This window comes from Grampus griseus (genome assembly GCF_964374135.1).
Source record: "Grampus griseus genome assembly, chromosome: 19".
Lineage (NCBI taxonomy): Eukaryota > Metazoa > Chordata > Mammalia > Artiodactyla > Delphinidae > Grampus > Grampus griseus.
In genome coordinates, this window is record NC_139013.1 from 3,052,400 (window position 1) to 3,078,034 (window position 25,635).

At 42.3% G+C, this 25,635-nt stretch overlaps 1 protein-coding gene across 1 annotated transcript; it reads right to left on the minus strand.

Annotated features, from left to right (window-relative positions):
* NLRP9 (NLR family pyrin domain containing 9) lies at window positions 1–25,635 on the minus strand (the record flags this gene model as incomplete). The annotated part of the gene is made up of 9 exons (XM_082676747.1): window positions 1–133; window positions 1,246–1,416; window positions 1,824–1,994; window positions 3,783–3,953; window positions 6,296–6,466; window positions 8,416–8,583; window positions 18,002–18,163; window positions 21,247–22,810; window positions 25,356–25,635. The coding sequence occupies 9 exons, from the start codon at window positions 25,633–25,635 to the stop codon at window positions 1–3; spliced, it is 2,991 nt and encodes a 996-aa protein (XP_082532873.1).

The window sequence follows — 25,635 nt, forward strand, 5'->3', positions numbered from 1 at the left end:
TCAGCCAATCACACCCCTGATCCTGTGCTCGTAATCAGTCCAGAGACTGTGTGAAATGGTCAGCTGGGGGTTCGTCTCTTCTACCTCTGTCAGCAGCATCTGAATTTCCTCATCATAGGAAGATTTATTCAGGCTGGGAAAATACAAAAAAAAAAAAAAAAAAAAAAGAGTTTTCTTGACTTGACCCATGATGGTTGGCCTCTCTACACCCCAGTGGCTACTTCCTCTCCACTCTTTCCTAGAAACGGCTGGGAGAGTTGTACTGACTGTGCAAAGAATGCACGAAACTTTCCTAGAGACTAGGAAAGTGAGGAAGAGGAATGTGAACCGTTTTGTTTATCCTCTGCAGGTCATCGGGGTCGGGGCAAACGGAAGGCATTCACATATTCATTCTATAGACGTCAACTACACACACTCTAAATGCAAACATAATGTTCCAAACAATATTAACTGCTACTCTTGAGGAAATGTACTTCTGGGTCAAGACTCCGCTCGGTCCTTTACGGAACCCCTTCCAGCTCTGAGCTGGGGTTACGTCTTTGTGGGCAAGGTAAATAGCAGATGGTGTTTACAGGAAAGCCATCGTTCTTGCCTGGGGGTGATTTTGCCTCTCGGGGGACATTTGACAATGCCAGGAGCCTTTAAAAAATTTTCAGGGAATAGATGTGATAGGCATTCTTTTTAAAAGTTAATTAATTAAAATTTCATTGAGATATAATTGACATACAACATTGTGTTAGGTTAAGGTGTGCAATGCATTGGTTTGATACGTTTACGTATTGCAAAATGATTACCACCACAGCGTTAACTAACACCTCTATCATATTGCACAATCTCTCTCTTTTGATTGAACAATTAAAATCTTGTCTCTCCGCAATTTTCAAGTTTTTTGTTTTGTTTTGTTTTGTTTTTATTGGCCACGTGGCTTGCAGGATCTCGGTTCCCCAACCAGGGATTGAACCAGGGCCACAGCGGCGAAAATGCAGAGTCCTAACCACTAGACCACCAGGGAAGTCCCTGAAGTTTCCATTTTTGATCATCATGACTGGAGGGAGGTGTCCCGGGGAATGGAACGTGTGGGCAGCGACCAGAGATGCTACCCAACCTCCTGTGATGCACAGGACAGCTCCGCATAGCAAAGAAATCTCCAGCCCAAATGTGAACCATGCCCATGCGGGGCAAACCCACGGCAGTCTAACCTCCCTCTGAGGTCACTCACCACCGGGGGAAACAGTGTCCACTCACCCAAGCGTCTGCAGGCCACATTCCAGCCTGATCAAGGCTTCACACAGCACCACCGCCCCATCACGGTCCATGCTAATCCATTCCAAGTTCATGCACCTCAGTGATTTGCAGAGAGTGAAAGCCAAGGCCAGGTCCTCACAACAGGCAGAGGTGAGTTCACACATCTCCAACCTGCACGGGGAAACACCACCTCGAAATGCGGATTCCACGCCTCTGAGAGGAGACTTTGCCATCTAGACACGTCCTCCTCCACGGGGGCACATGTGGCAGTGTCTGGAGACATCTGACACACACCAGGAGTGCTACTAGCATCTCATGGGTGGAGAGAGGCCAGAGATGCAGCTAAACATCCCACAATGCACAGAACAGCCCGCTTCCCCACACAGCAAAGAACCACCCAGCCCCAGATATCAGCCGTGCCAGCCGTGAGCAAACCCTGGTTTCACGGCTGGCATTTTACTTATCAGATTGTTCCAGACACACTTGTTTTCAAACATGCTTCCCCTTCATCCCTTTAATCCTCTAGCTTTTCCTCTTCTTGAAGTAGGTAAGCTTTCCCAACATCACTGGACACTCACCCAAGAGTCTCTAATTTACACTTAGGATGCTTCAAAGCTTCACATAACTGTTTGACACCAGCATCATATATCTTATTGTTCCCTAGTTTCAGGGTTTTTAGTTTCTCACTGTGAATAAGAACAGCAGCGAGGTCCACACAGCAAACAGAAGTGAAGCAACAGCCCACCAACCTGGAGAAAAAAAAATACACAAAATTCTCCTATACACACAAATATATACGATCATGAGGTCCATATACACACAGATATATACGATCATGAGGTCCATATACACACAAATATATACGATCATGAGGTCCAATCTGGAATGGCTTCACTTATGTTCACTTATTCCTGTAAAGGTAGAAATACTCATGTACTCCTAAGATGATGATGATGGTAGAGATGAAACAACGTCTCCACTTCTCCACTTTCTTCACTCTGCCCAGGCTCCCTGCAGTTCTCCTGTCTCTCCTGTGCTGCCTGGTCTCTCCCCCTGGGGCCTCTGCTCTTGCTGCCTGTCATACTCTTGGTCCAAATACCAGCGGGGCTGCCCCCTTACTCCCTCCAAGTCTCTGTACAAATGTCACCACGCTGAGGACTTCACTGAGCATTTCATGTTATATCTCCTATGTATCTCCTGCCCCCAAGCTCATGACGTAGAGCTTCCATATGACCCAGCAATCTCACTCCTGGGCTTATATCTGGCGAAAACCATAGCTCAAAAAGATGCGTGCAACCCTATGTTCATTGCAGCAACATGGATGGACCTAGAGATTGTCCTACTGAGTGAAGTAAGTCAGACAGAGAAAGACAGATAGCATATGATATCGCTTATATGCTGAATCTTAAAAAAGGGTATAAATGAACTTATCTACAAAACAGAGATAGGGTTACAGTTGTAGAAAACAAATTTATGGTTACCGGGGGAAAAGAGGGGTGAGGGATAAATTGGGAGATTGGGATTGACCTGTACACACTACTATATATAAAATAGACAACTAATAAGGACCTACTGCCTAGCACAGCACCTCTACTCAATACTCTGTAATGACCTCTGTGGGAACAGAATATAAGAAAGAGCGGATATATGTGTCACTGATCCACTTTGCTGTACAGCAGAAACCAGCACCACATTGTAAATCAACTCTCCTCCAATAAAAATTAATTTAAAATAGTCAATAGTGCTGATTGAGAAACCACGATAGATGCAGATATGCACACATACTGGCAACTTCACACTCACAGGTGTGTGCCTGCACGTGGGTGTATGTGTATCGATGTGTGTGCACGCCACTCCGTGGAAACAGGGACGACAAAGGGTTTCGTTTACCGATTTACCTCATCTGCCCGGTAAAAGGAACGACTGATCCTCAGGCTGTGCCTGTTGACTGCGTGCTTCGATGGGCCAGCCAGCGATGATAGCACTTTATGTGCATTATTCCCAGTGGTCGCCTCCATCTTTGTTTTTAATTGAGGTATAGCTGTTTTACAGTGTTAGTTTTTACTGTACAGAGAAGTGGAGTTCCCTGTGCTATACAGCAGGTTCTCATCAGTTATCTGTTTTACACATAGGAGTGTATATATGTCAATCCCGATCTCCCAGTTCATCCCACCACCCCACCTCCATCTTTTGAGGTGGGAAATATAATTATCCTCATGTTACACTTGGGGAGAGGTGAGGAACCCTCACAAGTTCACACAGCTAGTTGAGGGCACTTGGGACTCCATTTCCGGTCTCTCCAAGGACAGAGACCCAACTCCAGAGTAGCAGACCCTACCGAGTCCTGACAAGCCCTATAGTCAAGACACACACCCACCAGCGAGCCCCAGAAATATCACGTGGGGTAAACATGTAGCCTAGTTTGTTTTTTTTTCTTTAGCAGACTCCATGCTTTTCCCCCCTTCCTGTTTCCTTCCCAGGATGCCCACAGCCAAAAAGGAAACGCTGACATTCAAGCAAATCACAGCCAGACCTACCACAACTCCTCTAGGTTGCAGTTCGGGTGTTTCAGTGATTCACACAGCGTTATCACTCCATCATCTTCCAGGAAGTTCAACCCCAGATCGAGAAAAGACAGGGATTTGTTGCACAGAAGGACTTGGGAGATGTAGTCGCAGGCTACAGAGGTGAGGCAACAGTACGTCAATCTGCAAAAAGACACATACTTCATCCGTCAACCTACTTAAGCTCTATAGGGTCATATTTTCATGAAACTCCATGTAAAAACTTTCTTGTACTTCGTGGTCACTTAGAAAAAACAGGAGGATTAAAATGTGCAGCAGGTGTGGAAATACAGAAGGATGTGGACTACAGGGTCCCAAACTGGGGAACGGAATCTCGGATCCCAGTTCCAAGTCTGATCACCACCAGCTGGATGAACTTGGACAAAATCATCCCTTCTCTGTGACACAGTGTGCTTATTATTTATAATAGCTGGACAACATCCTATTTCACATTCTTCTTTTAAAATGTTATTTAAAAAAATTTGTGGTTATGAGTTCTTGTCTACTCACTATTGGGAATTTAGAAAATAGAGGGAGGCATATGATACAAGTTGCAACCGGGCAGATCAAGACTGAATATGACCTCTGAATAGAGTTGGTTTAGCTGACATTTCATGCGGAATTCTACACTTCTAACTATCACACACAAGCCAGATACCTGGGACTCCACAGCAGATGGTTACGTGGCAAATAACAGGTGGAAAGGATCAGGAACCCACCTTGGGTGGGGCAGGCACGGTCCAGTTCACCTCACTCCACCAGCTCCCCCATCCACCCACCGACTCCCGTTACCTCCCTGGCCCCTTCAGGGGCATCTCAGAATGTCACCTTTGGCAGGAAGTATACTCAATTCTTTGATTAGCAAACACTACTCACTCATGGTGGGTTTTCCCTTTCAGTTTTTGAATTTTTGAAATCAGACAATAAGCAACTGATTCCTACTTTTTTTGATGAAATATGCTTTCTCTAACATTTAAAAAAATTAAGACTTTAATGGTTACATAATATAATCTCTGATGGTTCCATGACCCTACAATTATACATTTCCTGAATCTCTGCATTTGTACTTTTATACTTTCTGCCATTTTAAGTTACACGGAATTAACACCTTGCATCAAAAATTTTTGGAAGTTCTGAGGTTTATTATTAAATAGACTTTTCATTTGTTTCTTGATTTATTAGCCAACCTACTTTGCAAAAAAAACTTAGTGCTTTCGATCATACTATAAATTTGCCCATTTTGCAGAATTCTGGCCAAGTGGAATATATTTTTAAAATTTGTGCTTTTGTTTAAAAGGGTATTAAACATTTAAATATTAAAAATATTAACTACTAAAAATAGGTTGAACATTAGTGGATTGGGGTAAGGGCTATAAGAGAATTTTTGTGCTATTTTTCCAACTTTTCTGCAAGTCTAGTTTTTATTTTGAAACTAGTTCAAAATAAAGTTTAAAAAAATGGGTTGAACATTTTTTTCTTTTAAAATTACTAGTGACTTTCTTGCATCTTTAGTAGTCTTTCATTTTTAAGGAATAAAGATTCAAGTTTAAAAACAACAAAAAATTTAAATGATGTATTTTGAAGAACTCTTAGATAAACACAGCCCCGTTAAGTGACCAGTTGTTGAATACACTTTAATTCTACTTATTGTATAATATCACACAGGATTTAATAGCCAAATCCTTTCCTCTTCCAATATGTCATTTCTTTTGTACCGCTAAAGATTTTTTGGTCTAATCTTTATAGTGCAGAGTTTGTTCCTTATTTTTTTAATAGTTTGGTTTTAATGGTTAATGTTCCTGGACCTTATTTTAGTTTGGATTTTCCCTTACAGTCTAAAAAGTCATCTGAGTAATAATATTCTCACCTTCTACGGTAAATACCACTTTGGGTGGGTATGTAATACACAGGTCTATATACACATACACACCTGTGCATGCACATACACACAAAGAAAAGTTTTGTTTCTAGACCACTTATTCGCTTCCATAGACTTGGGTGTTCTTGCACCTGTACCCTACTTTAAGGCATTTTTTTATTTAGCACTGAGTTTCTCCTGTGGCCTCACTGGGTAAATAGAAAACCCTTTCTCTTGCCCCTAACAAGGAAGCAGTTTGTTTTATATCTTAGCAACAAGAAAGAAGTGGAGACGTTGTTCCCAGCGATAACCTAGAACCTATGCAACCCCACACCAGCAAGTAATCAAATGAATTCCTTTTTCTTCATTATTTATACTGTCCCTCTCCCCAGCCCCCAGTACACCTACAGAGACATCATCCTTCTTCATTATCACCAAGATTTACTGGGCTCCAAATTAGATGCCAGGCGTCTAAGGGCTAGTCTTACATCTCTTGAATTCAACCTCGTGGCTCCTCTGGGGGGCAAATATTTGTATCTGCTCCATTTTGCTGGACCGTTCAGGGTCCATGGGCATGCTCTGCCGTCTGCCCCCTCCCCCAGGCCTCCCCTCCCCCACGCTGACTCACAGCAGTGCCTCCAGGGCACAGGCTGGATCCTTCAGGGCGTCACACAACACCCTCACTCCTTCGTCCTTCAGGGGATTATCTACCAAGGAGAGAAGCTTCAGCTTCTTGTTATGGACGAGAACAGAGGCGATGTCTTCACAGGCTTCGTCCGTGATGTCACATTTTCCCAACCTACAAGAGAGACACATGTGGTGGAATGGCGTATGCACAACCGACCCTGGACCACATCCTGGCTCCTAATCCCGCACCCGCCAGCTCCAGACTTTGTAAAGGCACGGATGTAATTATACGACTCTCCTCACAAATCCCTTATTGCTTTAGGAAAGCAGTAAGTTAGGAAAACGCCTGAGCCCGTGCTTCTCAACAATGCTGTGGACAGCCGTCCACAGCAAGGAATGATCTGGACCTCAGTAAGTCTGATTATTTATCATCAGTAGTGATAAGGTTGAGAAACCCTGGTCTGAGCCTTAATGCAGCTTAAAAGAACATCTCATGGGCTAGAGCAGGTTTCTCAACCTCAGCACTGTTGACACTGTGGGCTAGATCACTCCTTACTGTGGGGGCTTCCTGTGTGTTGTAGGATGTTGAACAGCATCCCTGAGCTCTACCCACCAGACATCTAGAGCATCCTTCCCATGTAATCATGACCATCAAAACTATCTCCACAATTCACAAACACTAGTGACCTAATCATTTAGAACCACCTCCTCCCTAAAGTGCTTTTTCCATTAGCTCACCCCTCTTCTGTTTGAGCAGAGTGAGTTCAACTTTCTTTCCTATTGCAATAGTCTTAACTCCTTCCTACTGCAAAATCTTTTTTTTAATTAAAAAATTTTTTTTTGATGTGGACCATCTTTAAAGTTTTTATTGACTCTGTTACAATATTGCCCCTATTTTTTATGTGTTTTGGCTTTTTGGAGCAAGGCATGTGGGATCTTAGTTCCCCGACTAGGGATTGAACCCACACCCCCCGCATTGGAAGGTGAAGTCTCAACCGCTGGACCACCAGGGAAGTCCCACGATCATCTTAAATGAAATCCTCCTTGCTATGAAAAAAAAAAAGTCTCTAGATATGGACACCTCCTAACAGAGGATGAAACTATCCTCTGTTGAGAATTATTGGGCTGGAGAGAACCTGATTTTGAGGACTTCCCACTCCCAAAATACCAAACTGAAGGCAAGAGCACAGTTGGTCTGCCCCAAAGAAGCAAAGATTCTACCCATAAGCTGTGTACAACGGACTCCTGGTTTCCTAGATCTGTTACCCAAGTCTTATGCTAACCATGTAAAATGAAACACTCTATGCCAATGGCATAATGTGAAACAGGGCCAATACTAAGGAATTTTGTAAGCGCCCCCTGAGTAGAGAGAGCTAGTGTAGAAGAAAGGAATTGTTATGATACGGAAACAGCTAGAATGCTAGATAGGGTCAATAGCAAGCCTGTATGTTCAAACAACTCTTATTCATGGACCCTGTCTCTCCTGATGAATCTTGACAGGTGAAATTAACCAAGTGTATGTGATTATCATATTACTGGTGGAGAGAACAGTGTATTCTCTTGGTCGGTTTAATGAGTTGTTTTTGTTTATTGCTACTTCTGTTACTCCCTTTTGTTCTTCCTGCTGAATAACGGATTGAGCCTGTTTAAGAAATCACCCAGTGACGCTAAGGGCATCCCAGATCATTTTCAAGATGAAGAAATGACTTTGGGCAAATCACTTTCCCTCCAGCCTCAACGTTCTCATCTGGCAGTTACAAGATCACACTTGTGATCATCCGTAAACTTTCTCATTTTAAGTTTCTCTGACTATCTTCAGGAAAAAGAAATTGGAGTTACGGTTTTGGTATGGTCGGTTGAGAGCAGAGCCAAGGAGAATCAGATAAGGTGTCCATGAGAAGTAATTCAAGTGAGTACCAGAGAAAGGAAAGATGGGACAGACCTGAGAGGAAGCCTTGTCCTTTAGAATCCATCCATCCTCATCTTACTAGGAGGTCTACCGATATTGAGATGGAAGTGGTGAAATAAGTAAGAGACAAAGACACGAAAGAAAATGAGCATATTCGAACTGCAAAGTTCACACTGGAAAAAAAATATATCGTGGACAACCCCGAGACTTACAGCAGTGCTTCTATGTTACACACTGGGTGTTTCAGCGTCTCACACAGCTGCCTGACGTCCATATAGGAGAGGCCAGTGCCATAGAGGTTCAGGTATTTCAAATGAGGGTTATGAAGAATGGCCTTAAAGAAGTATAGGCTATTTGCAAGGTTCGAAGCAAAGTTATACCTGCAAAAGATGAGAAAATACGGTAACTCATGCAATGAAGTCCAAGCACAGAGCAAAATATCTGTTGCACAGTTCTTCCTACTTTCCATGCTCAGGCTCCCAAAATTTTTTTTTTGGATATCTGGTTACTGCTGCCTATAAATTCTCTCCGGGATCTTCAGACGCCAGATGAGATGGTGCCTGTTTCTGCGAAGTCCTTCCACTTCTGAATACTACCACAGATGCTATAAGGGAAGAGAATCAAACTTACCCCATATTAACCTCTAAGCACCATGAGGGGAGAAATACCATGTGTGGACCTCCTTGCATCCCAGGCCTGGCTCGGTGCTTCCCATCCAACAGAGACACACGTATTCAAATTACTGCGTGCCAAGCCAGACTCCTCCCCAAGGAAAGGCTCCACTCCTGTTTAAAAACTGAGGTTGTTTTTAAAAGGAGACAATTTTTAAAAGCTAAAATAAAAAATAAAATAAATAAAAAGGAGGCAATATATTGTGTCGGCCGCAAAGTTTGCTTGGGTTTTCTATAAGATGTCCATCAACAGAGGAATGGATAAAGAAGATGTGGTACATATATACAATGGGATATGCCTCAGCCATAAAAAGGAACAAAAGGGCTTCCCTGGTGGCGCAGTGGTTGACAGTCCGCCTGCCGATGCAGGGGACACGGGTTCGTGCCCCGGTCCGGGAAGGTCCCACATGCCGCGGAGCGGCTGGGCCCGTGAGCCATGGCCGCTGAGCCTGCGCGTCGGGAGCCTGTGCTCCGCAATGGGAGAGGCCACAGCAGTGAGAGGCCCACGAACCGCAAAAAAAAAAAAAAAAGAAAAAGGAACAAAATAGGGGACTTCCCTGGTGGCGCAGTGGTTAAGAATCCACCTGCCAATGCAGGAGACACGAGTTTGAGCCCTGGTCCGGGAAGATCCCACATGCCGCGGAGCAACTAAGCCAGGGCAACACAACTACTGAGCCTGTGCGCCACAACTACTGAAGCCCACTTGCCTAGAGCCTGTGCTCCACAACAAGAGAAGCCACCACAATGAGAAGCCCACGCACCGCAAAGAAGAGTAGCTCCCACTCGCCACAACTAGAGAAAGCCCATGCGCAACAACGAAGACCCAACGCAGCCATAAATAAATAAATAAATTTTTAAAAGAAAAAGAACAAAATAGTGCCAGTTGCAGAGATGTGGACAGACCTAGAGACTGTCATACAGAGTGAAGTCAGTCAGAGAGAGAAAAACAAATATTGTATAATATCGCTTATATGTGGAATCTAGAAAAATGGTACAGATTAACCTATTTGCAAAGCAGAAACAGAGACAGATATGTAGAGAACAAACATGGTCACCAAGGGGGGAAGTGGGGGTGGGATGAACTGGGAGATTGGGATTGACATATATACACTAATATGTATAAAATAGATAACTAATAAAAACCTGCTGTATAGCACAGGGAACTCTACCCAGTGCTCTGTGGTGACCTAAATGGGAAGGAAATCCAAAAAAGAGGGGATGTATGTATACGTATAGCTGATTCACTTTACTGTGTGGTAGAAACTAACACAACATTGTAAAGCAACTATACTCCAATACAAATTTTAAAAAATAAATAAATAGAATTACTAGTAGCTAAAAATAGAAAGTAACAACTTGGGTTGAATTTATATTGAACATATGATCTACTATTGAAATTCGTACTGAAATAAAATTTCTGAGTTTAAAAAAAACGGATTTCTTTTTAAAGGAGACAATTTTTAAAAGTTAAAATAAAAAATAAAATAAATACAAAGGAGACAATACATTGGGTCAGCCAAAAAGTTCGTTCAGGTTTTCTGTAAGACGTTACAGGAACACCCAAACGAAATTTGTAACCAACCCAACAGGTCATGGTTCAAGACTCAGGCTCCTGAGATAGAGAAAACCACATTAGAATATTTGCTTTTCCCCTGGATATTTTGCAAGGTTGGGCAAATTAACTTAATGGTGGAGTTTCTTCATGAAACAAGTAGAGAGGGTCATGATGGTTAAGAAATCATGATTTATTATAGTTCCTGGAACATGATCAGGCTTTGATTTTTTAGGGTTTTTTTTTTAAGATTTTTTTTGGATGTGGATCATTTTTTTTCATTATCTTTTATTTGCACTTACTTTATTGATTTACTTATATATTTTTTCACCCATTTGTTTAGTAGGTTGTTTATTATTATTATTTTAACATCTTTATTGAAGTATAATTGCTTTACAATGGTGTGTTAGTTTCTGCTTTAGAACAAAGTGAATCAGTTATATATAAACATATGTTCCCATATCTCTTCCCTCTTGCGTCTCCCTCCCTCCCACCCTCCCTATCCCACATTTGTTACAGTATTCCTTCTTTTTTATGTTTTGTTTTTTTGGCCATGAGGCATGTGGGATCTTAGCTCCCTGACCAGGGATGGAACCTGCACCCGCACCCCCTGCACTGGAAGAAGTCTTAACCCCTAGACTGCCAGGGAAGTCCTAGGTTTTGATTTTTTAATAACATATATTAAATGTATAATATATATATACTTTTTAAAAATTTATATATGATTTAAAATACATGCCACACAGCGTGGCTCTCGGTGTCATGACTTAAGTGTACCCTGACTTCTCCCCTCCTAATCAACTTTGAGAAATAACAAAGTAAATATTCTGCCATGTTCAAGCACTAAAATGTGAATTATGCATTGGCCAGAAATAAAAGACAGGTGTGAGGGACACAACAGCCTGGAAGACTTGTGGGAATTCCCGGCAGAGTGATGCCCTGAACGTATGAACAATACCCAAGGCACTTCCTGCCCAGAGATGGATGCAGCCCAGGACAGCAGGGTGGGACTCGTAGGGATTTGAGGGAGGGGGTTAGTACTGTCAGGATAAGACAGGTTGGCCCAGTGAACAAGGAGAAGTGCTACCATGGAAAGACAGGGAAGGCCCTTGATATGCCGGTGACACCTGTGAGAAATGGGGGCGTCAGCAGGTCCTCTGAGCCACCTTGCTACTGAACACACCGTGATTCACAGGCCGGGCAGCTGCAGTGGACTCCGACACCAGGCCGGCAGTAAGCGTTGAGTCAGCAGACAGACAGTGGGAAAACAATCACAAGGGTGAACATCTAATCAATAACTGTCACCATCTACATCATCCGTGCAGATCAGCAACCTCTTGGAAAGGAGACAGACTAAAATGGAAGTGTTGACAGTAACGCAGTTTGTTGGGGTTTTTTTGCTTTCCTTAGAGTTAAGGAAAAAGTTAACAGCGCAAAAAGGGGGGTAAGAAGGGGAGGGATAAATGGGAAGATTGGGACTGACACACACACACACTACTGTATATAAAACAGATAACTAATAAGGACCTACTGTCTGGCACAGGGAACTCTACTCAATGCTCTGCAATGGCCTATATGGGAAAAGAATCTAAAAAAACAGTGGATATATGTATATATATAACTGATTAACTTTGCTGTACACCTGACACTAATACAACACTGTAAATCAACTATATGCCAATAAAAATTTAAAAAAAAAAAAGCAAGAAGAGCAGAATCTCAACCATCAGCAACTTATAATGTTGGTGAACTAAGAACCATGCAACCTTGGAGCCAGGCTGATGGGTTCAACTCCTGGCTCCACCTCTTGCCATCTGTGTGACCTTGGGCATGTTTCTGAATCCTCCCAGGTTGTGGTTTTCTAGTGTGTACCAGGAGGTACTGAGACTGACCACCTCATTAAGTAATTAAAGGCATATAATGAGCTAATACTGTGAAATACCTGTAATAGTTGCGGGACATGGTGAGTGCTATCGTGAGAGCTAAGTGGACATTTAATCTCTTTGCCTGAGATTTAAAGAGCTCTTACCTTGATGGAGTAAGTGAATCAAACAATGGTTAGTGTAAAAACCTGACACAATGAATAATCATTGATATAAAAATATTTTATAAGCTTGCTAATCTTTTCTTCACATTTTGTGTCCTAACTCTATAAAAATCTTAAGTTTATCTTGTTGATGTTAAAAGGGATGGTTTCAAGTTTTACCTCCCTACTGTAGCAGAGATGAGCAATCCTGATCGTTTTCCTAAACTTAAGCACAAGCCCTCCCCCAAATTATTTTCTTTATTAATCATTTGTCAGTTCTAAGATTGAAAGGGCCCCAGTGAGAGCCAGAAATTAGGTTAAACAAAATTCCCACAGGGATCCATAATATTGAAATTTGTAGACTATTAGGGATAAACAAGAAACCTAAGCACTACCAAAACCGAGGAGTTTTTTTAGAAGATGATCTATAACTGAAAAATGGAAATGATCAATCTCTACATCTGCGAGTGAAATAATTCAGAGAAAGACACTATATGATCTCACTTCTATATGGGGTCTTAGAAAAACACTAAACACAAATATTGGGTGGTTGCCAGAGATTGTGGGTTGGGAGGATGAAATGGTAGAAAGTGGTCAAAAGTTATAAACTTCCAGTTATAAGATAAATAAGTCCTGGGGGTCTAATGGTGACTATTGTTAACAACACTGTATTATATATTTGAAAGTTCCTAAGAGAGTAGATCTTAAAAGTTCTCATCCCGGGCTTCCCTGGTGGCGCAGTGGTTGAGAGTCCGCCTGCCGATGCAGGGGACACGGGTTCGTGCCCCGGTCCGGGAAGATCTTACATGCCGCGGAGCGGCTGGGCCCGTGAGCCATGGCCGCTGAGCTTGTGCGTCCGGAGCCTGTGCTACGCAACGGGAGAGGCCACAACATTGAGAGGCCGGCGCACAGCAAAAAAAAAAAAAAAAAAAGTTCTCATCCCAAGAAAAAAAAAATTGTAACTACACATGTAGGGCAATACATGTTAACTAAATAAACTTCTTGTGGTGATCACTGCAATATGTACATGTATCAAATCATCACATTGTACCCCTAAAATGAATACAACGTTCTATGTCAATTACCCCTAAAATGAATACAATGTTCTATGTCAATTACCCCTAAAATGTACACCATGTTCTATGTCAATTACACCTAAAATGAATACAATGTTCTATGTCAATTACACCTAATATGAATACAATGTTCTATGTCAATTACACCTAAAATGAATACAATTCTATGTCAATTACCCCTAAAATGAATGCAATGTTCTATGTCAATTACACCTTGATAAAAACTGGGAAAAAATCTACATCTGCAAAGCTGAATTTAAGGAAATTCCCTGGCGGTCCAGTGGTTAGGACTCTGTGCTTTCACTGACGAGGGCCTGGGTTCTATCCCTGGTTGGGGAACTAAAATCCCACAAGCCACATGGTGTGCCCCCCCCAAAAAATTGTTTTTTTAAAAGAGCTGATAGTAGGAAGCGGCTGCATTGCACGGGGAGATCAGCTTGGTGCTTTGTGACCACCTAGAGGGGTAGGATAGAGAGGGTGGGAGGGAGATGCAAGAGGGAGCGATATGGGGATATATGTATACATATAGCTGATTCACTTTGTTATAGAGCAGAAACTAACACAACATTGTAAAGCAATTATACTCCAATAAAGATGTTCAAAAAAAGGCTGAATTTAAGAAAAAATCAATAGAATTCAAAGAAACAAGGGAAAAAAGGTTTAATATTCAACATGTATTCTCATCATTAAAGGATACAGTTGCAAGGGAGATGGTTTTAGACTCAAGTTTACTCAAACTTTTGACTCAAATTTGCTTCCGGTAGAGACTCTTGGAAAAGCTCTTGGTATAGTGACATAGGATGAACAATGAATTCAGCTGGAAACAATGAGTCACAGAAGCAAGAATAAGCTAAGAAATTGGCAAATGTGTCTAAAAGAGGCACACACTTGTCAGTAACAACCTGATACCACATGGTATCTACACCGGCGATAGATGGTACAAGGTGGGAAGTAGGTAGCAAAAGAAAGGCAAGGCATTTCAAGGGTGCTCCAGGTCAAAGAGCTACTTACTAACTCAAGATCTTCTCACTTCAAAGAGCAATCCTTAATCTCTGCAATCACGCCAAACTACCTGTTCATTCTCTTCACTGGACAAATACTTAAGTTCCAACTAGATACCAGGGTGCTGGGTGTATACAGACACGAATATGACAGTCCAGGACCCAGAACCCAGAGCTTACCTTCTGCTTGGAGGCAATTACAACAGAAGAGTGGCAATTTCATAACTGATACTGAAATCAAACATAGGATGAGGTTCTAGAGTGGCTGGGCTGGGGGTCCGGGCTGCTTAACTGGGGGGAAGGGTGGTCAGAGAAGGCATCTGGAAGAGCTTGCCTGGTGAAAGTCTAGGGAAAGACTGACCGGAAAGGAGAGCAGCTGGAACAAACATTCTGAGTCAGGAATGAGCTCGGTCAGGGGTTTGAAAGAAAGTTAAGTTCCGTGGACCACAGCATACGATGGGGAAGCAGGTGAAGGATAAACCAGAGAGAAGGAAGGGAAAAGCTCAGATTCTGAATATTTTCCTAATGATGGGAAATCATGAAAAAGACTTCAAGGCATAATTTATTATTTTAAAAAAATCTCTCCACCTCCTAGAGTAATGAAAACAAAAATAAACAAATGGGATCTAATTAAACTTGAAAGCTTTTGCCCAGAAAAGGAAACCGTAAACAAAAAGACAACCCTCAGAATGGGAGAAAATATTTGTAAACGAAGCAACCAACAAAGGATTAATCTGCAAAATATACAAATAGCTGTACAGCTCAATATCAGAAAAACAAACCACCCAGTCAAAAAATGGGCGGAAGATCTAAATAGACATTTCTCCAAAGAAGGCATACAGATGGCCAAGAAACACATGAAAAGATGCTCAACATCACTAAGTATTAGAGAAATGCAAATCAAAACTACAATGAGGAGGCTTCCCTGGTGGAGCAGTGGTTTGAGAGTCTGCCTGCCGGTGCAGGGGACGCGGGTTCGAGCCCTTGTCTGGGAGGATCCCGCATGCCGTGGAGCAACTGGGCCTGTGAGCCACAACCGCTGAGCCTGCGCGTCTGGAGCCTGTGCTCCACAACGAGAGAGGCCGCGATGGTGAGAGGCCAGCGCACCGCGATGAAGAGTGGCCCCCGCTCGCCACAGCTGGGGAGGGCCCTCACACGGAAACGAAGACCCAACACAGCCAAAGGTAAATACATAAATAAATAAATTTATAAAAAAAAAAACTACAATGAGGTATCACCTTACACCAGTCAGAATGGCCATCATCAAAAAATCTAGAAACAATAAATGCTGGAGAGGCTGTGGAGAAAAAGGAACCCTCCTGCACTGTTGGTGGGAATGTAAATTGGTGCAGCCATTATGGAGAACAGTATGGAGGTTCCTTAAAAAACTACAAACAGAACTACCATATGACCCAGCAATCCCACTACTGGGCATACACCCAGAGAAAACCATAATTCAAAAAGATACATGCACCCCAATGTTCATTGCAGCACTATTTACAATAGCCAGGTCATGGAAGCAACCAAAATGTCAATTGAAAGAGGAATGGATGAAGAAGATGTTACATATATACAATGGAATATTACTCAGCAATAAAAAAGAACAAAATAATGCCTTTTGCAGCAACATGGATGGACCTAGAGATAGTCATACTGAGTAAGTCAGACAGAGAAAGACAAATATATGTGGAATCTTTAAAAAATGATACAAATGAACTTATTTACAAAACAGAAACAGACCCACAGATTTCGAAAACAAACTTATGGTTACTACCAAAGGGGAAAGGGGGTGGAGGGAGGGATAAATTAGGAGTTTGGGATTAACATATACACACTACTATATATAAAATAGATAACCAACAAGGACCTACTGTATAGCACAGGGAAATCTACTCAGTATTCTGTAATAATCTATGTGGGAAAAGAATCTGAAAAAGAATGTATGTATAACTGAATGACTTTGCTGTACACCTGAAACTAACAAAACACTGTGAATCAACTATACTCAAATATAAAATAAAAATTAAATTTAAAAAGTTTACATAGAAAAAAAAGTATTTCTGTACATAAATGCAGTCTCTCCACTAGAGAAACGCCTCCTTTCCGTGACTACCTACCTTTAATAAAAAGCATTCTTTTTACCCTAAAAAAAAAAAAAGTATCAGATGTGGTGCTCCAAGGACAATGGTGCTTCAAGGACAAAGCATGACGCTGTCTGAAAAAGTTCCAGCGTTACACCCCCTACTGGACTCTTAATCGCCCTCCCCACCCTGTTGCGATGGTTATGAAATTCCTGAGCCCACCTGGGTGACGCCCACCTGGGCAACAGGACCTGTCCCAAATAAGGAAAGGCATCTGGCCTGCCCCACTCCCACCCTATAGAAGGAAGCTATATGTGCCTCGACCAGTCAGTAAACGAAATTTTCACTTCCAACCATTCCTTTGTTTTCTGGCTATAAAAACTGATCAATAGCACACGTACGGGCCCGACTCTCCCAGACTACTGGGAAGTCCGCCCGCTGTTCTGGTAGTGACACTTCCCTCTAATAAATTCTGTCTTCTTTACATTCTGCCTTGTGTCTGGACATTCTTTTCCAACCCGCTTTGGACCAGGACATCAGAGAAGGACTGTGAGCTTCTCTGTGCTTCTGGTACATGTTTTGTAAAAGGGTGATGACAAGATTGTTATGAGGGTTCAAAGACAAAGGAGAAAGTTAATATTAAGCAACCATCTCTGTGCCAAAGAAGTGTTCTATACACGTTACCTATTCTCTGTGCTATTCTTATTCTTCTTCTCTTTTATGAACCTCAGGCTCTTTTCCCACCTGTCCTCAGCACCCTCCTCCTGCGTTACCTGGGAAACATCTATTCTGAGTCCATCATCATCCCAGCAAACATCACCAACCACCAGGACTGTTCCCTCTTAGGTTCCCCAAGCAAGTTTTATTGTACACGTCACTATAGTTAAAACATTTGTTACAGAGAAATGGAAACGGAGGCCACAGTTCAAACACATCCCTACACCAAAACACACGCAGTCTTGTAACACAATGGTAAAACCGATTTCCTCAAAATGCCGATTCTGCTTCTTAAACAAACTTAAGATTTCTCCAAGTCAGCATGAACTTGCAACTCCCCAGCTAACTGGCTGTGCACAAGTGAGCTGATGCCATGGGAAGGAAGGTATAGTTCTAGGGACCACTCACAGCAGAAAAAAAAATGTCCTTTCTCATCCAGGCTTTGTAACCTGAGCTGTAGCTACTGGGAACTGAGCTTCTTGACCACATTCAGTTTTAAAGTCTCCCTGTTTGTCCACAGTTTGTGTCTCACTGAGTAAAACATTTGAATCAAGGAAAGCACTCAGCATTTTCTTTTGAAACACTGGATTGTAGCTTGGGTTTTCAAAAGAAGACAGAGTAGAAAGAATGCCACCCTGCTATTGACTTAAAGAATAGGTGAAGATCCGACTTACACGAACTTCTGGAGTTTACAGACAGGCTGAGCCAGCGTCCTGCAGAGAATCGCCAGGGAGGCCTCGTCGAACTGACAGTTGTCCAAATCTAACATCTGGAAGTTCTCGCTGGCAGTAAATGCGGAGCAGAGATCCCGCCAGAGGGAGAGCTTCTCGATGGTACTACAGGAAGACAAACACCGTGATTCTCCAGCGGCTCAATTCAACTAGTTCCTTAAAAAACTAAGAACAGAGCTAGCATGGGATCCAGCAATCCCACTGCTGGGCATGTATCTGGAGAAAACCATGGTTCAAAAGGACACAGGCACCCCAGTGTTCATTGCAGCAATGTTTACAATAGCCAGGATGTGGAAGCAACCTAGATGTCCATTGACAGATGAACGGATAAAGAAGATGTGGTCCAGGGACTTCCCTGGTGGCCCAGTGGCTAAGAATCTGCACCTCCAATGCAGGGCGCTCAGGTTCGATCCCTGGTCGAGGAACTAGATCCCACATGCATGCCACAACTAAGAGTTTGATGCTGCAACTAAGACCCCACATGCTGCAACTAAGAAGCCCACAGGCCGCAACTAAAGATCCTGCATGCCACAACTAAACATGCCACAATGAAGATCCCACGTGCCACAACTAAGACCTGGCACAGCCTAAATAAATATTTTTTAAAAAGCTGTTCATATTTAAAAAAAAAGATATGGTCCATATATACAATGGAATATTACTCAGCCATAAAAAAGAATGAAATAATACCATTTGCAGCCACATGGACAGACCTAGAGATAATCATGCTAAGTGAAGTAAGTCAAAGAAAGACAAATATCATATGATATCATATATATGCAGAATCTTTAAAAAATGATACATATGAACTTATTACAAAACAGAAACAGAAAAACAAACAAACAGAAACAGACTCAACAGGCTTATAAAACAAACTTACGGTCACCAAAGGGGAAAGGTGGGGAGGGGATAAAGTAGGAGTTTGGGACTAACATATACACACTACTATATATAAAATAGATAACAAATAAGAACCTACTGCATAGCACAGGGAATTCTGCTCAATATTCTGTAATAACCTAAATGGGAAAAGAATTTGAAAAAGAATAGATACATGTATATGTACAATTGAATCACTTTGCTGTACACCTGAAACTAACACACCACTGTTAATCAACTATACAATACAAAATAAATTAAAAAAAAAAAAAAGAATGCAGGGCTTCCCTGGTGGCGCAGTGGTTGAGAGTCCGCAGGGGACGCGGGTTCGTGCCCCAGTCCGGGAAGATCCCACATGCCGCAGAGCGGCTGGGCCCATGAGCCATGGCCGCTGAGCCTGCGCGTCCGGAGCCTGTGGTCCACAACGGGAGAGGCCACAGCAGTGGGAGGCCCGCGTACCGCAAAAATATAAAATAAAATAAATTTTAAAAAGAATGCAGGTTAAAAACCAAAAAAAAGACAGTTTCAACACAGGAGAACACCATTCCCAGAGGCCCTCAAAGCTGACAGTCACAGTCAAACCTGAACAGGGAGAGAAGCAGTCAGATGCACTGAGTCAACGTGCATGGCGGTCAAAGAAGTGAGCCGTGAGGCCAGGGCGACCAGGATCAAGCCCCATCTGAAACACTTGTGGGTTATGTGACACTGGGCAAGCATTCAACATTATTCTGCCTCTGTTTCCTCCTCTTTGGGGTGACAACACTCAACTGTTACGTGGACAAAGGTTGATATTTGGTGACCCATCAGCAAACGAGGAACTGTGTCCAAAAACATGACTGTACAGGTAGATGTAAAATAAGTCGCAGGGATGTAAAGACCACAGTTAATAATACCAAATTGCGTATTTGAAAGCTTCTGAGAGAGTAGATCTCTGTCTTGCTGTTCTGCATGACTTCTTTTCAGTTTGTTGAACAACAATCGATTTATAATACGATATGGACGTCAGGTGTACAACATAGTGCTTTGATATTTTTATAGGTTACACACTATACTATGTTAGGATGAAATACTGACTTCTTCCCTGCATTGTAGATTACATCCGTGTGACTTCTTTATTTCATAATGGCTAATTCATACCTCTTTGTCCCTTTTACCTATTTTGTCCTTCCCCCTCTCCATCCTCCTCTCCCCTGTGGGAACTGTTTGTTCTCTGTATCTATACTGTTTGTTTTCTTATGTTTGCTCATTTGTTTTGTCTTGAATCGATTCCACATGTAAGTGAAAAGGTACAGCGTTTGTCTTTCTCTCTCTGACTTACTTCACTAAGCTTAATACCCTCCAGATCCATCCATGTTGTCACAAATGACAAGATTTCATTCTTTTTTATGGCTGAGTAATATTCCAAATATCTGACAATATCTATAAATATTACATCTGGTTATCCATTCATCTGTTGATGGACACTTAGGTTCCTTCCATAACTTGGCTATTATAAACAAGGCTGCTAGGAACATTGGGGTGTATATAAAAGTCTTCATCACTGGAAAAAAAATTCTGTAACTCTGTATGGTGACAGATGTTAACTAGACTTACTATGGTGATCATTCCACAGTATATACAAATATTGAAAATTATGTAGTACACCTGAAACTAATAATGTTGTATGTTAAGTATACTTTTTGTCTCTTTGGCCAGGACATGCAGCATGTGGGATCTTAGTTCGCCAACCAGGGATCAAACCCATGCCCCTGCAGTGGAAGCGCGGAGTCTTAACCACTGGACCGCCAGGGAATTATACTTTAATTAAAAAAAAAAAAGACCATGAAAGGGGGTATGTATTTGAGAGCTGAAGTGTGAGCTGGTAGCCTGAGCCTGATGAAAGAATACAAGCTAAAATCAGCAAAGAGAAAAGACACATGGGCAAAATCCAGAGGAAGCTAGGCATAAGCTTCCGAGCGTCCCTTCCCAGTGGATTCACCAGGATATGCTAAAATGCTACGGGAAGGGGAAAAAAGCAGCATAGTCCCGGCAACAATAAAAACTGCTTACCTTTCAACTTGACATTGGCCCTATGAAGACATTTACCCCTGATGATACAGACAGAAATACTTAAGAAACACAGTTCATGGCCACACGGCTAGCAAATGGCAGTACGAGAACTCAAATCAACGTCTTTCTGACTACAAAAGCCATGTTTTTAAGTACAAAAATACAGTGATTTATGAAATACCCCTTGGGGGTTGGAGCAAGCTAAATATAAATATGGTGTGTGTGTAGGTTAGAGGGAGAGAATTAATAGATGGACTCACTTGGAGATGGATCCAGATTCATCTGTAAAGACATTTTCTATACACAGGTGAAATTTCTGCAAACTCTGGCAATGTTTCAGACAGAACGCAGATACTGTCAGTTCTTCGATGGTACCAATGTAAATGTCAATTTCTTTGAAGAAATTCATCACTTGGATTACAAATTCTTGGTCCTGGGTCTCAAACAAACAATTGAACAATTCCTGGAAACTCACCACCATCTTACCGGGGTCACACTGACTTAAAGTTTCAAGGCTTTGAGTTACTTCCTGCTTTATGTCTGTGGACAGTGGAAAACCAAAAGATGTCTCCAGCATGTTTGTTATTTTTTCAGTTGAAAATGCAAACAGGAACAGCCCCATCCAGGACAAATGGGAGCAGGCTTCGCTCATGGCTGCTGTGACAAACTGGGTCACCTTTCCAATGACTGGGTGAGGCCGGTCCTTGGGTCGTTTGAACAGATAGAACAGGGCGGCACAAAATTCTTGGACACACGTGTGGATGAAGGTCAAGCAGTTGCCGCTCCTCTGAAGAAGTCTCACGTCCACCCACATCGAGGTGTCGGATTCAGACACCCCATTCCTCCTGAGATCCCCAGGGCAAAACAGAAACGTGCGAGTCCACATTCCCTCTGCAGCCAAGGTACACAGGCTTTGTAGTCGGGTTCTGTTCTGCTTAGGTGGACAGTTCCCACTTGTTGCTTTGAATACATTTGTCAAGAAGGACACATACAAACAAGTGATGCTTTCGGAGGCAACCTCCAGGTCTTCGCCTTTCTCCAGCTGCCACTTCAAGCAAGTGCAAACCAACCAGCAAACAAACGGGCTTTTGCACAAGACAAACAGCGGTCTCTTCTCTCTCACAAAACTGAAGGCTCTGGAGGATTTATTCTTCTCACGGAAGTAATGGGAGAAATACAGCTTCCTTTGGCGTTCAGAGAATCCTGGGAGACATATGCATTTTGTCTGACACAACAAGAAATAATTTTTTTTCATACCCATCTTTCCTAGGGCGATAAGCAGAGAGGATTCTGGGAGCATCTGTTTGTGCAGCAAACTGCTCAGGACAATCTGCGTTGGCCGTTGCTTCTCCCAGTCGCCGCACAGGTCAGCGTCAAGCGTCAGGTCAAATTTCAGTTCCTCCAAGCCATCCAGGATGAACAGGATTCTCTCTGGCTGGGAAAAAATGTCTTCGATGGGCTCTGAAGACTCAGGCCAGTCCCTGGAGATGAGCTCCACTAGGCTCGTGTCTGTAATACTGTTCATTTCACTGCCTTTGAGGAAGAAGACAAATGAGAACCTATCCCTCCACAGGTTTCCCTCCGCCCATTCCAGCATCACTTTTCTCAAAAGCGTTGTTTTTCCAACTCCTTCAGGACCTTGCAAGATCACAGTGGGTGAGGGATTTCCAGGCTTGTCTGCAGTAAGGTAGACAGCATTCAGTTGTTCATATTCATCCTTTGTGGTTTCTTTGTAGAAATCCTCAGGAACTTCAAGGCAGGTCTCCTTTTCCCATATGTCTCGGAATTTTTTCTTCATGTGGTTTCTATATGGGTTTAGCTTATCTGAGTTAACGGGGACAGAATAGAAGACAATTAAAAAATGCACTCCAGGGCTTCCCTGGTGGCACAGTGGTTAAGAATCCACCTGCCATTGCAGGGGACACGGGTTCAATCCCTGGTCCGGGAAGATCCCACATGCCACACAGCAACTAAGCCCATGCACCACAACTACTGAGCCCGCGTGCCGCAACTACTGAAGCCCACGTGCCTAGAACCCGTGCTCCACAACAAGAGAAGCCACCGCAATGAGAAGTCCGCGCACCGCGATGAAGAGTAGCCCTCGCTCGCCGCGACTAGAGAAAAGCCCGCACGCAGCAACGAAGACCCAACGCAGCCAAAAATTAAATACATTTAAATAAATTTAAAAAATAAAATAAAATAAACATATGCATGTATGCACATGCTTGACCATGAAAATAAACAGTAACTCAAAGCCCTTATTAAAAAAAAAATACACTCCATCCTTGGGACTCAGATTGACCTCTACAGATTTACTCAGACACACATGCAAAGACTGATGTATATGCCCACATGGGACCAGGCTCCTGAACTCAGTTTTGTTAAGACCAAAATCTATCTGAATTCATGTCCGTGGAAACACCTGATCAAGATTGGAAGCCCATGTCAGAGCTACAGGCTACAGAAAGTGTGAATACTTGGGGATTACGTTTCAAACTAGAAGAGGGGTGTTAGCCCCCCCAGTCAAGAATTCATAAGCACTACTATTTATTTCCTGAGGGCCACCCAGGAATCGGGGCTGAGAAAGTTGTCACTGGTACTTCATCTTCCATCTCTTCAACAACCCATTAAGATTCATTCTATGCCTACTTTACAGAAAAGTGTTGAGAGTTTATGTTACTTGGCTAATTTGGTTAATGAACAGATATTTGGGTCAGGTGTTTGTCTCAGTTGTCTGACTTGAAATCATAAAGTCTAGACTATTTCTGTTAAGACCATGCTGATTGCAATTTAATTTCAGAAATGCACCCTTGAACCGTCATTCTTTCAACCTGCCCTTATCATGTACCTTCCATGTTCAAGGCTACGCACTAGGGGAGATAAACAAATTACAAACATAGACAAGGACCATACCCTGCATTGAAGAAATATGAACTACGGTAGGTGAGGCCTTTCTGCATGTCTTCTGAGCAAAGGGCATTGCTAGTTTTGTTTAAGTATGTGTGACTAGGAAAACAGTCTTGGAAATTAGGGAGCCTTTCTCTCTCTGGGACAGAGGAAGATTTGTTTATAAAAATGGGTGATTTCAGGGAGGGGGAGGGATAAATTAGGAGTTTGGGGTTAACATATACACACTGCTATGTATAAAATAAATACCCAGCAAGGACCTACTGTATAGTACTGGAAACTATACTCAATATTTTGTAATAACCTATAAGAGAAAAGAATACGAAAAAGAATATATATATATGTGTATGTACGTATATATATATATATATATATGAATGACTGAATCACTTTGCTGTACACCTGAAACTAACACAACATTATAAATCAACTATACTTCAATTTTAAAAAATCATAATAAAGCCATGAAAACACATGAGAGAGAGAATCTGGAGAGCAGAAATATAAAATATAGAGAAATGCCAGGAGAGCTTCTATGGTCATGAACTCCAGTTTGAGGTGAAACACTCAAGAATAACTAAGAACATATTTAAAGAGAAAAAAACTTTAATGGGTGATTTGTCTCCTATTTTGTCACTTTTATTTGCCAGGATTTACAACTCAACTCATCTTATTTTCTGAGGGGAGACAAAACGGTGTATCCACCCAGAGGAGGATATCAAGCAATCAGTGAGCCAAAAATAACTGGTTTGGGTCAGCTCTGTCCCTTTTGGAAAAGTCATCTAACATGAGGAGACACCGTTTGACCTGCATCTTTTTCACTTGTAAACCTCAGAGTCGTGGTAAGAATGAAAAGACATTATGCATAAAAAGTTCTTCCTATAGCACCAGGGGCATATGTTCTCTATAATGATTTCCTCATCTTAGGACTCTGCCCAGTCTCTTGTGCAGGTCTGGTCAGAAGGATGTGACCTACATGGGGAAGCAATCTAAAAAAGAGGGGATATGTGTATATATTACTGATTCACTTTGCTGTACAGGAGAAACTAACACAACATTGTAAATCAACTATACTCCAATAAAAAAATGTTTGCATAAATTTTTAAAAAAAGGATGGACAATAACCATCATGGAATTCCATCTCAGCAGTCCTGGTTGTGCAGACACTAAGTCCCAGGTCATCTCCTGGAATAGCATTGACTCACCTTGGAACAGAAAAATGGGGATGAACGATTTGTCTCAGAACACTACTCATCCACAGTCCATCACTGGCCCATGAATGACCAGAGTTGGCTTGCAATTCTTCTCCTATTTCCAAGCGTCCTACTGACCTAGACACATTCTCAACTGATGGAGGCATGGCCACTAACACAATAACAATGTGACCTTCATTATTAGGAGCTCCCAGTAAACCAACCTTCCCCCAAGGGTCCCTGCGCTGCATCCCTTTCACGACACTTACGTCTGATCTCGTCCCGAGCCTTCGTCCAGAGATCTCCCCGGTTGATCAGTAGAAAGAGACTCAGGGTCACATCCCATGCCAGTTTTCCTGGGTAATGCTTGCTCAACAGCTGTGACAGATTTTCTCGTGAAGCCTTCTTTAGCTCGGTCCACGGGATTGGCTTGAGTTTGAATTTCAGAGATTCTTGCTTGAGCAGCTCCTTAAATTTCCAGAACTCTTCCTTTTTGAGCTCCTCCAGGTACCACAGCAAACCAAAGTCAGAAAAAAAAGATTCAGCCAT